Below are 14167 nucleotides of genomic sequence, written 5' to 3' on the forward strand. Positions count from 1 at the left end.
CACAACTGAGCTGAATAACTATTCACAGTCAAGCTGATTAGTGTGGATGAGCTGGTGTGAATCAATGAAGATGAAGACTTGTAAATATCATGCATGCCAAAGAAAGCTCCCATTAATCTGCACATGGGGACCGATTCAGACTTGGAAAATCTTTTTTTTTTAACACATTTTCATTCAAGCACTTCTCAGTAGTTATATTCAGACTATTCAGACAGGTATTCAGACTTACCTTATGGGTGTGGCTCCCTTGTGCATACTGAATACTTTCAATTCAACTGCTGAAAACCCCTCACTCTTGCTGGCCAATAGATTTTCTCGTCGAGTGTTTGCTCAATAGGGTTTTCAGTACATTTATCTAAAGCCATCCCTTTAAGATTAAAAAATACTCTGATCTTGTAGATTACTTAGGGTTGGGAATGTATTTATGAATCATTTAAAAAAAGGTTGAGGAGAGCCTTTACACACTAAATATATGTTCAGGGGCAGAACGACATATTATTACCTTGTCACCTCGGGGATTCGATCAGGCAACCTTTCGGTTACTGGCCCAACGCGCTAACCACTAGGCTACCTGCCGCCCCTCATTTTCTGATCCTTTGATTGGGTGGACAAAATGTCAGTTCATGCTGCAAGAACTCCGATAGGTTGGAGGATGTCCTCCGGAAGTTATAATTACTGGGCAAGTCTATGGAATGGGGTGAGAGCCATGAGCCTCCTAGGTTTTGTATTGAAGTCAATGTACCCAGAGGGGGACGGATACTAGCTGTCCTCCGGCTACACCATGGTGCTACCTTACATTTTACATTTACATTTTAGTCATTTAGCAGACGCTCTTATCCAGAGCGACTTACAGTAGTGAATGCATAGATTTAATTTCATTACATGCATAAAAAATAAAAATAAATTGTACTGGCCCCCTGTGGGAATCGAACCCACAACCCTGGCGTTGCACACACCATGCTGGCGTTGCAAACACCATGCTCTACCAACTGAGCCACAGAGTGCTGTTGAGGCTACTGTAGACCTTCATTGCAAAACAGGATATATTTTTTAATATTTCACTATTTACATTTTTATGCAATTCACTGAGGATGGTCCTCCCCTGAGGGGCATCTACTGGTGTACAATAGGGTTGAACAACTGTCCTACAAAATCGACCCTAATCCTCACTAATCATGGAACAGTAATGACAATGGTCCAGTTGTCGTGAACCGTGCACCAGGCTCCAGGTTTAAACTGCTATGTGTGGTCTGTGTCTCAAATTATTGCAAAACTTGTAATACAGTGCATTCGGAAAGTATTCAGACCCATGACTTTTGGATTAAATCGTTTTTCCCCCCTCATCAATCTACACACAATACCCCATAAAGACAATGCAAAAACAGGTTTTTAGAAATTTTCGCTAATGTATTAAAAATAAAAAACTGAAATATCACTTTTACATAAGTATTCAGATCCTTTACTCAGTACATTGTTGAAGCACCTTTGGCAGCGATTACAGCTTTGAGTCTTATTGGGTTGTCTTCTTACACACCTGCATTGGCACACCTGTATTTGGAGAGTTTCTCCCATTCTTCTCTGCAGATCCTCTCAAGCTCTGTCAGGTTGGATGGGGAGTGTCACTGCACAGCTATTTTCAGGTCTCTCCAGAGATGTTCGATCGGGTTCAATTCTGGGCTCTGGCTGGGCCACTCAAGGACATTCAGAGTCTTGTCCCGAAGCCACTCCTGCATTGTCTTGGCTGTGCGATTAGGGTCTTTGTCCTGTTGGAAGGTAAACCTTTGCACGAGTCTGAGGTCCTCAGTGCTCTGGAGCAGGTTTTCATCAAGGATTGCTGTACTTGACTCTGTCCATCTTTCCCTCGATCCTGAGGAACACTGGAGCTCTATCAGAGTGACCATCGGGTTCTTGGTCACCTCCCTGACCAAGGCCCTTCTCCCCCGATTGCTCAGTTTGGCCAGGCGGCCAGCTCTAGGAAGAGTCTTGGTGGCTCCAAACTTCTTCATTTAAGAATGATGGAGGTCACTGTGTTCTTGGGGACCTTCAATGCTGCAGACATTTTTTGGTACCATTCCCCAGATCTGTGCCTCGATACAATCTTGTCTCGGAGCTCTACAGGCAATTCCTTCGACCTCATGGCTTGGTTTTTGCTCTGACATGCACGGACAACTGTGGGACCTTATGTAGACAGGTGTGTACCTTTCCAAATCATGTCCAATCAATTGTATTGACCACAGGTGGACTCCAATTAAGTTGTAGAAACATGTCAAGGATGATCAATGGAAACAGGATGCACCTGAGCTCAATTTCAAGTCTCATAGCAGAGGGTCGGAATACTTATGCAAATAAGGTATTTCAGTTTTTTATTTTTTAAATTTGAAAAAAAATGCTAGAAACCGGTTTTCGCTTTGTCATTATAGGGTATTGTGTGTAGATTGATGAGGATTTTCTTTATTTAATCCATTTTAGAATAAGGCTGTAACGTAACAACATTTGGAAAAGTCAAGGGGTCTGAATACTTTCTAAATGCACTGTACGTTAACCTAATATGATCCACTATTGCTAGCGACTGAGGAACAACCACATGGATGTGACAGAAGAAAGAAAGTTAAACTAATCATGTAATGGAATAATGCAAAAATGTAGGCTACAAATTTAAGGGAACTAACACCAAAGTGGCAGTTATAAATGTATGTGAGTATTACTGGCGGTGGCTACTGATAGTGGCTAATATTTAATATGATAGGCTACAAATAGGAAACAGAGAAAGTTGGGGCATATAATTAAAACATTGAGAGTGCTCAAAGGTTAAATTTGTTGCAACATTGCGCACATTGTTGCCCTGTGACCAGTAGGCTACCCATTTGGGTTATGTCTCCAAGTTGAATCCCTGGAAGCTAAAAAGCTCCAGGTCATCTACAAGACCCTGCTCGGTAAAGTCCCCCCTTTATCTCCGCTCACTGGTCACCATAGCAGCACCCACCGGTAGCACGCGCTCCAGCAGGCATCTCTCTCTGGTCACCCCCAAAGCCAATTCCTCCTTTGGCCGTTTCTCCTTCCAGTTCTTTGCTGCCAATGACTGGAACGAACTACAACAGTCTCTGAAACTGGAAACACTTATCTCCCTCACTAGCTTTAAGCACCATCTGTCAGAGCAGCTCACAGATCACTGCACCTGTACATAGCCCATCTATAATTCAGCCCATACAACTACCTCTTCCCCTACTGTATTTATTTATTTAGCTCCTTTGCACCCCATTATTTATATTTCTACTTTGCACTTTCTTCCACTACAAATCTACCATTCCAGTGTTTTACTTGCTATATTGTATTTACTTCGACACCATGGCCTTTTTTGCCTTTACCTCCCTTATCTCACCGCATTTGCACACTTTGTATATAGACTTATTTTTCTACTGTATTATTGACTCTATGTTTGTTTTACTCCATGTGTAACTCTGTGTTGTTGTATGTGTCGAACTGCTTTGCTTTATCTTGGCCAGGTCGCAATTGTAAATGAGAACTTGTTCTCAACTTGCCTACCTGGTTAAATAAAGGTGAAATACATTTTTTTTTTTTAAAAAGGCCATACAATCAAAATTCTGCATAACGTCACAGCATTTATGCTTCACTCTGTGTAAGGGGCAGACATACCTGTCATGTTGATATGCTTTTCAGTTCACTGCCATATGACTAGTTTCACATTAAATCTCTCTGCATTTGTCAATCATCTCTCTGTTATTTGCATGAAGAAAAGAAGGAGGAAAAGAGGACGCAGATCAGGCTACCTTTTGAGAATCCGTAGGCGAGCGAGTAAACTCCCACTGCCATCAATACTACTTGCTAACATGCAATCATTGGAAAATAAAATTGATGACCTACGATTATGATTATCCTACCAACGGGACATTAAGAACTGTAATATCTTATGTGTCACCGAGTCGTGGCTGAACGACGACACGGATAATATAGAGCTGGAGGGATTTTCAATGCACCAGCGGAACAGAGAAGCTACGTCTGGTAAGACGAGGGGTGGGGGTGTGGGTCTTTATGTCAATAACAGCTGGTGCGCGATGCCTAATATCAAACAAGTCTCAAGGTATTGCTCGCCTGAGGTCGAGTACCTTATGATAAGCTGTAGACCACACTATCTACCAAGAGAGTTCTCATCTATATTATTCGTAGCCGTCTATTTACCACCACAGACCGATGCTGGCACTAAGACCGCACTCAACCAACTGTATAAGGCCATAAGCAAACAAGAAAATGCTCATCCAGAAGCACCGCTCCTAGTGGCCGGGGACTTTAATGCAGGCAAACTTAAATCAGTTTTACCCAGTTTTTACAAGCATGTCACATGTGCAACCAGAAAAAGAGAAAAAAAGGACCACCTTTACTCCACACACAGAGATGCATACAAAGCTCTCCCTCGCTCTCCATTTGGCAAATCTGACCATAATTATATCCTCCTGATTCCTGCTTACAAGCAAAAACTAAAGCAGGAAGTACCAGTGACTCACTCAACACGGAAGTGGTCAGATGACGCGGATGCTACGCTACAGGACTGTTTTGCTAGCACAGACTGGAATATGTTCCGGGACTCATCCAATGGCATTGAGGAGTATACCACCTCAGTCATCGGCTTCATCAATAAGTGCATCGACAACGTCGTCCCCACAGTGAACGTATGTACTTATCCCAACCAGAAGCCATGGATTACAGGCAACAGCCACATCGAGCTAAAGGCTAGAGCTGCTGCTTTCAAGGAGCGGGACACTAATCCGGACACTTATAAGAAATCCCGCTATGCCCTCAGACGAAACATCAAACAAGCAAAGTGTCAATACAGGATTAAGATTGAATCCTACTACACCGGCTCTGACGCTTGTTAGATGTGGCAGGGCTTGAAAATTATTACGGACTACAAAGGGAAACCCAGACGCGAGCTGCCCAGTGACGCGAGCAGACGAGCTAAATGCCTTTTATGCTCGCTTCGAGGCAAGCAACACTGAAGCATGCACGAGAGCACCGCAGTCTGGATGACTGTGTGATAACGCACTCCGTAGCCGATGTGAGCAAGACCTTTAAACAGGTCAACATTCACAAAATCGCGGGGCCAGATGGATTACCAGGATGTGTACTCAAAACATGCGTGGACCAATTGACAAGTGTCTTCACTGACATATTCAACCTCTCCCTGACCTAGTCTGTAATACCTACATGTTTCAAGCAGACCACCATAGTCCCTGTGCCCAAGGAAGCGAAGGTAACCTGCCTAAATGATTACAGCCCCGTAGCACTCTCGTCGGTAGCCATGCAGTGCTTTGAAGGCTGGTCATGGCTCACATCAACACCCTCCTCCCGGATACCCTAGACCCACTCCAATTCGCATACCACCCCAACAGATTCACAGATGACGCAATCTCAATCGCACTCCACACTGGCCTTTCCCACCTGGACAAAAGTGAGAATGTGAGAATGCTGTTCATTGACTACAGCTCAGTGTTCAATACCATAATGCCCATGAAGCTCATCACTAAGCTAAGGACCCTTGGACTAAACACCTCCCTCTGCAACGGGATCCTGGATTTCCTGACGGGCTGCCCCCGGGTGGTAAGGGTAGGCAACAACACGTCTGCCACGTTGATCCTCAACACCGGGGCCCATCAGGGTTGTGTACTTAGTCCCCTCCTGTACTCCCTGTTCACCCACGACTGCGTGGCCAAACACAACTCTAACACACCATCTTTAAGTTTGCTGACGACACGTCTGATCACCAACAACGATGAGACAGCCTATAGGGAGGTGGTCAGAGAACTGTCAGTGTGGTGCCAGGACAACAACCTCTGCCTCAATGTGAGCAAGACAAAGGAGCTGATCGTGGACCTCAGGAAAAGGCGGGCCGAACAGGCGCTACAGAGGGTAGTACGTAAGGCCCAGTACATCACTGAGGCCAAGCTTCCTGCAATCCAGGACCTATATAATAGGCCGTGTCAGAGGAAAGCCCATAAAATTTTCAGAAAATCCAGTCACCCAAGTCATAGTGTGTTTTCTCCGGAGTGCCAAGTCTAGGAACAAAAGGCTCCTTAACAGCTTCATCCCCAAGCAATAAGACTGCTGAACTATTAATCAAATGGCAACCGGACTATTGCATTGCCCCCCCCCCATTTGTTTTGTACACTGCTGCTACTCGCTGTTTATCATCTATGCATAGTCACTTCATCCCTACTAACATGTACAAATTCCCTCTAACCTGTACCCCTGCACACTGACTCGGTACCCCCTGTATATAGCCTCGTTATTACTATGTTACTTTCTATTATTTTTTACTTTAGTTTATTTGGTAAATATTTTCTTAACTCTTCTTGAACTGCATTGTTGGTTAACAGCTTGTAAGTAAGCATTTCACAGTAAGGTCTACACTTGTTGTATTCGGCGCATGTGACAAATAAAGTTTGATTTGATTTGTAGATACACCTCCATTTCTGCAATCTCCACCCCAAACGGATACCTGTTGGCCATATTCGATTCCCCTTACTTAAGTTCAAGGTCAGAATGTGTGCAGAGAGGAAAGTGCATGAAAAAAGAATGAAGTTCCATTTACATGCGCGTATCTCCGGTCTGAATTTACCCCGTAGAGAATAATACAAACTTTCCTGTAGAACTTTGTTAGAGGTGATGGATAATCTCTGACCTCACAGTGCTCTCTGTATAGTGACTGGAGAGCTTTGATGTCATCTGGGCCGATGTTGTCCACGTTGGTCTCTCCCAGGTCCAACTCCACAAAGTCTGGCAGTGCCCGGGACGCGTCTGTCAGGGAGAGACGCATGGAAATCAGACAAGGTCAACAACAACTCACGTTATGAATCCAGTATAAAGCAGAGGAACACAGGGGTAAATATTTAACAAGGAAATACTGAAGGCTGAGAAAATCCGATCAGTGGTTCATTGCAGAATATAACCGACAGGGGAACCCTTACAGCACTCAGCGGAGGAGCACTTTCATGAAGTGGTATCAAAACTTATTGTGTCATAACAAGGGAACATCAAACAGTAGCAATCTATTGATGCTGAAAGTCACTTAGTCTACACACACAGAAGCATACACACTGCTCACTCACCCAGGTACTGCTGGTGGTGCTGGCTCTGTGCAATGACGGTCTGCTCCGCTGCACTGGGGGTGTGCTGGCCACCGCCTGAGAAGTTCTCCCCAGACACACCATCAACCTTCTGCACCGGCTTAAACCTACAATGACAATGCCTCAGTCAGTACTGTTTGTATATGTACACTGAGTATACCAAACATTAGGAACACCTTCCTAATATTGAGTTGCACCCCTTTTGCCCTCAGAACAGCATGGACTCTACAAGGTGCATGGACTCTACAAGGTGTCGAAAGCATTCCACAGGGATGCTGGCCCATGTTGACTCCAATGCTTCCCACAGTTGTGTCAAGTTGGCTGGATGTCCTTTCGATGGTGGACCATTCTTGATACACAGGGGAAACTGTTGAGCATGAAAAACCCAGCAGTTGCAGTTCTTGACACAAACAGGTGCGCCTGGCACCTACTACCACACCCCGTTCAAAGGCACTTACATATTTTGACTTGCCCATTCACCCTCTGAATGGCACACATACACAATCCATGTCTCAATTGTCTCGAGGCTTAAAAGTCCTTCTTTGACCTGTCTCCTCCACTTCATCTACACTGACTGAAGTGGATTTAACAAGTGACATCAATAAGGGATCATAGCTTTCACCTGGATTCAACTGGTCAATCTATGTCATGAAAAGTGCAGGGTTCTTAATGTCATTGTAAGTATGCACTGTATGTACAGTACATTCGGAAAGTATTCAGACCCCTTCCCTTTTTCACATTATTACGTTACAGCCTTATTCTAAAATGGATAAAAAAAATAAAACAATACCCCATAATGAAAAAATTGAAACAGTTTTTTTAAATAAACTGAAATACCTTATTTACATAACTAATCAGACCCATTGCTATGAGACTCAAAATTGAGCTCAGGTGCACCCTGTTTCCATTGATTATCCTTGAGATGTGGACTCCAATCAAGTTGTATAAACATGTGGTCAATTCAATTGATTGGACATGATTTGGAAAGGCACACACCTGTCTATATAAGGTCCCACAGTTCACAGTGCATGTCAGGGCAAAAACCAAGCCATGAGGTCGAAGGAATTGTCCGTAGAGCTCCGAGATAGGATTGTGTGAGGCACCGATCTGGGGAAGGTTACCAAAAAAATGTCTGCAGCACTGAAGGTCCCCAAGAACACAGTGGCCTCAATCATTCTAAAAAGACCTCAGACTCGTGCAAAGGTTTACCTTCCAACAGGACAAAGACCCTAATCGCACAGCCAAGACAATGCAGGAGTGGCTTCGGGACAAGTTTCTGAATGTCCTTGAGTGGCCCAGCCAGAGCCCAGACTTGAACCCGATCAAACATTACTGGAGACTTGCATTGGCGATCCCCAGCCAACCTGGCAGAGCTTGAGAGGATCTGTAGAGAAGAATGGGAGAAACTCCCCAAATACAGGTGTGCCAAGCTTGTAGCGTCATACCCAAGAAGACTCTAGGCTGTAATCGTGGCCAAAGGTGCTTCAACAAGGTACTGAGTAAAGGGTCTGAATACTTATTGAAATGTGTTATTTCAGTTTTTTTTTTTATATACATTTGCAAACATTTCTAAAAACCTGTTTTTGCTTTGTCATTATTGTGTATCATGTGTAGATTGTTGAGGGAAAAAACTATTTGATCAATTTTAGAGTAAAGCTGTAACGTAACAAAATGTGTAAAAGGTAAAGGGGTCTGAATACTTTCCGAATACACTGTATGTATGTATGTATGTATGTACGTACAGTTGAAGTCGGAAGTTTACATACACCTTAGCCAAATACATCTAAACTCACTTTTTCCCAATTCCTGACATTTAATCCTAGTAAAAATTCCCTGTTTTAGGTCAGTTAGGATCACCACTTTATTTTAAGAATGTGAAATGTCAGAATAATAGTAGAGAGAATGATTTATTTCAGTTTTTATTGCTTTCATCACATTCCCAGTGGGTCAGAAGTTTACATACACTCAATTAGAATTTGGTAGCATTGCCTTTAAATTGTTTAACTTGAGTCAAACGTTTTGGGTAGCCTTCCACAAGCTTCCCACAATAAATTGGGTGAATTTTGGCCCATTCCTCCTGACAGAGCTGGTGTAACTGAGCCAGGTTTGTAGGCCTCCTTGCTTGCACACGCTTTTTCAGTTCTGCCCACAAATTTTCTATAGGATTGAGGTCAGGGCTTTGTGATGGCCACTTCAATACCTTGACTTTGTTGTCTTTAAGCCATTTTGCCACAAGATTGGAAGTATGCTTGGGGTCATTGTCCATTTGGAAGACCCATTTGCAACCAAGCTTTAACTTCCTGACTGATGTCTTGAGATGTTGCTTCAATATATCCACATCATTTTCCATCCTCATGATGCCATCTACTTTGAGAAGTGCGCCAGTCCCTCCTGCAGAAAAGCACCCCCACAACATGATGTTGCCACCCCCGTCCTTCACGGTTGGGATGGTGTTCTTCGGCTAGCAAGACTCCCCCCTTTTTCCTACAAACATAACAATGGTCATTATGGCCAAACAGTTCTATTTTTGTTTCATCAGACCAGAGGACATTTCTCCAAAAAGTACGATCTTTGTCCCCATGTGCAGTTGCAAACCGTAGTCTGGCTTTTTATGGCGGTTTTGGAGCAGTGGCTTCTTCCTTGCTGAGCGGCCTTTCAGGTTATGTCGATATAGGACTCGTTTTACTGTGGATCTAGATACTTTTGTACCTGTTTCCTCCAGCATCTTCACAAGGTCCTTTGCTGTTGTTCTGGGATTGATTTGCACTTTCCACGCCAAAGTACGTTCATCTCTAGGAGACAGAACGCATCTCCTTCCTGAGCCGTATGACGGCTCCGTGGTCCCATGGTGTTTATACTTGCGTACTATTGTTTGTACAGATGAACGTGGTACCTTCAGGCGTTTGGAAATTGCTCCCAAGGATGAACCATACTTGTGGAGGTCCACAATTTTTTATCTGAGATCTTGGCTAATTTCTTTTGATTTTCACATGATGTCAAGCAAAGAGGCACTGAGTTTGAAGGTAGGCCTTTGAAATACATCCACAGCTACACCTCCAATTGACTCAAATGATGTCAATTAGCCTATCAGACGTTTCTAAAGCCATGACATCATTTTCTGAAAATGTCCAAGCTGTTTAAAGGCACAGTCAACTCAGTGTATGTAAACTTCTGACCCACTGGAATTGTGATACAGTGAATTATAAGTGAAATAATCTGTCTGTAAACAATTGTTGGAAAAATTACTTGTGTCATGCACAAAGTAGATGTCCTAACCGACTTGCCAAAACTATAGTTTGTTAACAAGAAATTTGTGGAGTAGTTGAAAATGAGTTTTAATGACTCCAACCTAAGTGTATGTAAACTTCCGACTTCAACTGTATGTGTTGTACCTCTGTTTCTGTTGGACAGGCTGCTGTCTGAGGGCCATGTACTGCATGTCCTCCTGCAGTCTGTTGAGAGGAGAGTCCGGCTTCAGCCGGATCCCATAGTAGTGGTACTTTGAGTTCCCCCTACAACACACACACAGGAATGAACAGACAGCTAACAGTTTTCAGTGTTTCCCCAATATTAATTTAGCAGCCCAAAAATATTTGTATTTGTTTATATATTTTTTTTAAACATGCTGTAATACCAAACAAGAAATAATAATGAAGACAACCAAGGAAAAAGGAAAGGACAAGACTAAACTGAAGGCGTCAGAGGAGAGTTAGGGAGAGCAGAACCTTGGGACTTGAGATGCAGTGACAGGTTAGGGGAGAAGGGGAGGAGGGGGGAGCAAGGTGCAGAGGGAGTTATCAGAGCGTGTCTGTCAACTCAGTAGCTCACCTTGTGCCGAGGCGTCGCGTGCGTAGCCCCATGAAGATGGAGCGGATGAGTTTGCCGAAGGAAGCGGCGTTGACCGGGTCCAATTTCTGCTCCTGGCAGTGGCGCAAGTAGTGGTTGTAGAGAGTGGAGCGAGGCAGACTCACCCCCTCCGCAGTCTCATAGTTATCCAGTAGCCATTGCAGCTGTGGGGGAGAGAAGATATGCTGTCAATTACACACATGTATGTCACTACACCTCTCTGTAATCCACAACAGATGCATGTTTCATCCCCCACTTGTCTGTAAATACCAACACCCCCTTTCCTAGCTTTAAAAGCACAATTAACTAAAGCAGCAAAAAATTAAAATTGGAGCATAGGAAGCACCCCCACCACAATAGAGAGAAAGAGAGGGAGAGGCAAGGAGAGAGATTTGGAGGTACTAGAGAGTGAGAACAGCTATACAGGGCAGGCAGGCAAGGCGTTTAGAGTGGCGACTTACATGGCTGTTGAGCAGCGAGCTTCTCTGACTGGATAAACCTTCAGTCTTTTGGAGCGTCTCAATCGCCATTTCAATCTGATAGACCAAGGAGCAAAGAATAGAAGGAAAAACAAAAACAACAAAGGAAAAAGTTGCACTAGAATACTGACACAGTACTGACACATAGAAAATCAGAAAAATCCAGAACAGCTCCGAAAGCAAGCATCACCCAAACTAGTGCCAAAAGCCCAGTATAGCAAAGTCAGTTTAAACTTAAATTAACCTAACTGTCTTTTGAATTACATTTCCCATTGTCTTAATGAAGCAGTGTGCTAACAGAAAGTCAAGCGGCAGGTAGCCTAGTGGTTAGAGCGTTGGGCCAGTAACCGAAAGGATGCTGGATCAAATCCCGGAACTGACAAGGTACAAATCTGTGGTTCTGCCCCTGAACAAGGCAGTTAACCCACTGTTCCCCGGTAGGCCGTCATTGCAAATAACAATTTGCTCTTAACTGACTTGCCTGGTTCAATAAATAAACAAGCGCCACAGTAATCAGAAGCTGTGAAACTACCATTTTCAGCCACCAAAGGAGAGCACAGATCCACTGAGGTAGACCACACTCATTGCGCATGTTGGAGCAGACCAATTTTTTCAAGTCCTTTCAAAGTGTGTTGTATTATAGTTCTAAAAATGGTCAGACTTGCGACTCCATGTCGACTTACTTTACAAAAATCATGTGATCAAAGGTCATGCAGTTTTTGATGAAGTTGCTGCAGTTGCTTCTCACCTGCATTGTGGGAGGCACTATGCGTCAACCAATCATTAGGGTGTTTTTGTTGGACCTGTCTCAAAATACACATCTGCCAAGTATAATAGTCGATGTACATGATAGTAAGATACATTGTAGCTGGTTCCATCAGATAACCTGGCACACGGTAGCCCTTTGCCCTATGCTAACCTCACCAGATGACAGGGATGATTTCCTGGAACAAGTTCTACATCAGCCAATTACAAATGTTGACATAGATTGAGGTGAACAAACGCTTTTCCATAACAGCGTCCTTAACAAAGTCAAGCACTCTCGTTATCATCCTACAGATGGCAGTATTGCAGTAATAGTGTTAAGTTATTTTGAAGAACCCACATTTGCAAGCATCCACACCAGAGGAAAGATTGATGTTTATCGTTCTACAGTACATCTGTCAATCAACTGATCAACACACCCTACCGCACGCTGTAGGCCTACTAATAAGGTGGTAACAAGATCATTCCGTGCTTTCAGGGTGTCTTCATTGTCATAGTGACAACTGCATATAATACCATGAAAAATAACTTTTAAAAAAACAGTATTTAAATGTATTAACTCAACAGCACTTCTTTTACATCGCCAGCACATCTTTTACAGCATGTCACTGCTCGCGTCGTTGCCCAAGTGTTTCTCCTTGATTGTGTAAGGCGTGGATAGAAAGACGAGCTGAACAACTTCTCTCTTCGACGATTCATATTTCATCTTACTGCTAGCTCAGCACAGAACATGACAACCCAGGAACAAACCTTCCCCCATGCAGGTCAACTATTCCATAGGGCGGCCTCGGCTTCCAGGCCTGTGAGGTGAAAGCCTATTAGAGGATACCTGTAGCGATTACGCCCTCGCCTGGCGAGGAGACACTTTTTACAATTATAACCTACAACTTGTCGTTTACCTTACATTTGATGTAAATGACAAAAATGAAATGGTATGTTCTGTTAGTCATTCCAATCACGTGTTTCCACCAGAGGAGCTTGTCCCCAAACAGCCCATTACAAGCACAGTTATAACGAAACAACCTAAAATCACTCACTTCACATGGCTTGGAGGGGTGGCACAAATGTAGAACTACATATTAGGCCTACACTAATTGTGGTAGTGTGTTGTGCCGGCAAAACCTTGCAAATAAAGATTACAGATACATTTTATGAGGAGCTTCTTGTTGGAGTCCCTCTTCCAGAAGACACATAAGCTACTGGCAGTGCTACATAAATAATATTTGCTAATATAGGCTATATTACATAGACGTGTAGGCTACACTTACATGTACAATGTTTTATATGCGTTTTTATAATCATCTACTTTGTCACATATGCGTTATTTGACTCGAGGACCAACAATGGAGCGATTTTTCCTCAAATAAAAACCTTGCTGTCTCTGGGCTTTTTGCCTTCGTGGGTCAAGCCACCAGGTCCATACAGAAATGGTTTGTCGCGATCGGTGTGGAAGAACTTGACTAGCCTGCACAGACGTTGACCTCAACCCCATCGAACACCTTTGGGATGAATTGGAACGCCGACTGCGAGCCAGGCCTAAATCGCCCAACATCAGTGCCCGACCTCACTAACGCTCTTGTTGCTGAATGGAAGCAAGTCCCCGCAGCAATGTTCCAACATCTAGTGGAAAGCCTTCCCAGAAGAGTGGAGGCTGTTAAAACAGCAAAGGGGGACCAACTCCATATTAATACCCATGATTTTAGAATGAGATGTTCAACGAGCAGCTGTCCACATACTTTAGGTCATGTATTGTATTTGACAAGACCGCGAGCATCAGAGTTTTTTTTTTTAAACAATTTGCGAATATACAACGTACATGTTGTACAATCATCCTACATCTTTATTGCTGTGAAAGCACATGAATGTGTGACTAATATATGCGAAAACTTGAACATTTTGTCTAACGCTAGTACTAATAGCTAGTACCCTAGTCAAGGA

At 43.5% G+C, this 14167-nt stretch overlaps 1 protein-coding gene across 6 annotated transcripts in view; it reads right to left on the reverse strand.

Moving 5' to 3' along the window:
• Positions 1-14167, reverse strand: part of LOC106563985 (transcription factor RFX3-like) — a 66201-nt gene that overhangs the window by 15415 nt on the left and 36619 nt on the right. For 4 of the 6 annotated variants that reach the window (XM_045689760.1, XM_014129952.2, XM_014129944.2 and 1 more), the window contains exons 5-9: positions 11447-11521; positions 10968-11149; positions 10532-10651; positions 7122-7246; positions 6695-6810 (exon numbers count right to left, since the gene is read on the reverse strand). In XM_045689760.1, coding sequence (XP_045545716.1) covers positions 6695-6810; positions 7122-7246; positions 10532-10651; positions 10968-11149; positions 11447-11521 — 618 coding nt within the window. The remainder of the gene's footprint in view (positions 1-6694; positions 6811-7121; positions 7247-10531; positions 10652-10967; positions 11150-11446; positions 11522-14167) is intronic. The other 2 variants (XM_045689755.1, XM_045689750.1) reach the window with 1 other exon arrangement.

The sequence above is a fragment of the Salmo salar genome, chromosome ssa01, assembly GCF_905237065.1.
Source record: "Salmo salar chromosome ssa01, Ssal_v3.1, whole genome shotgun sequence".
Classification (NCBI taxonomy): Eukaryota; Metazoa; Chordata; class Actinopteri; order Salmoniformes; family Salmonidae; genus Salmo; species Salmo salar.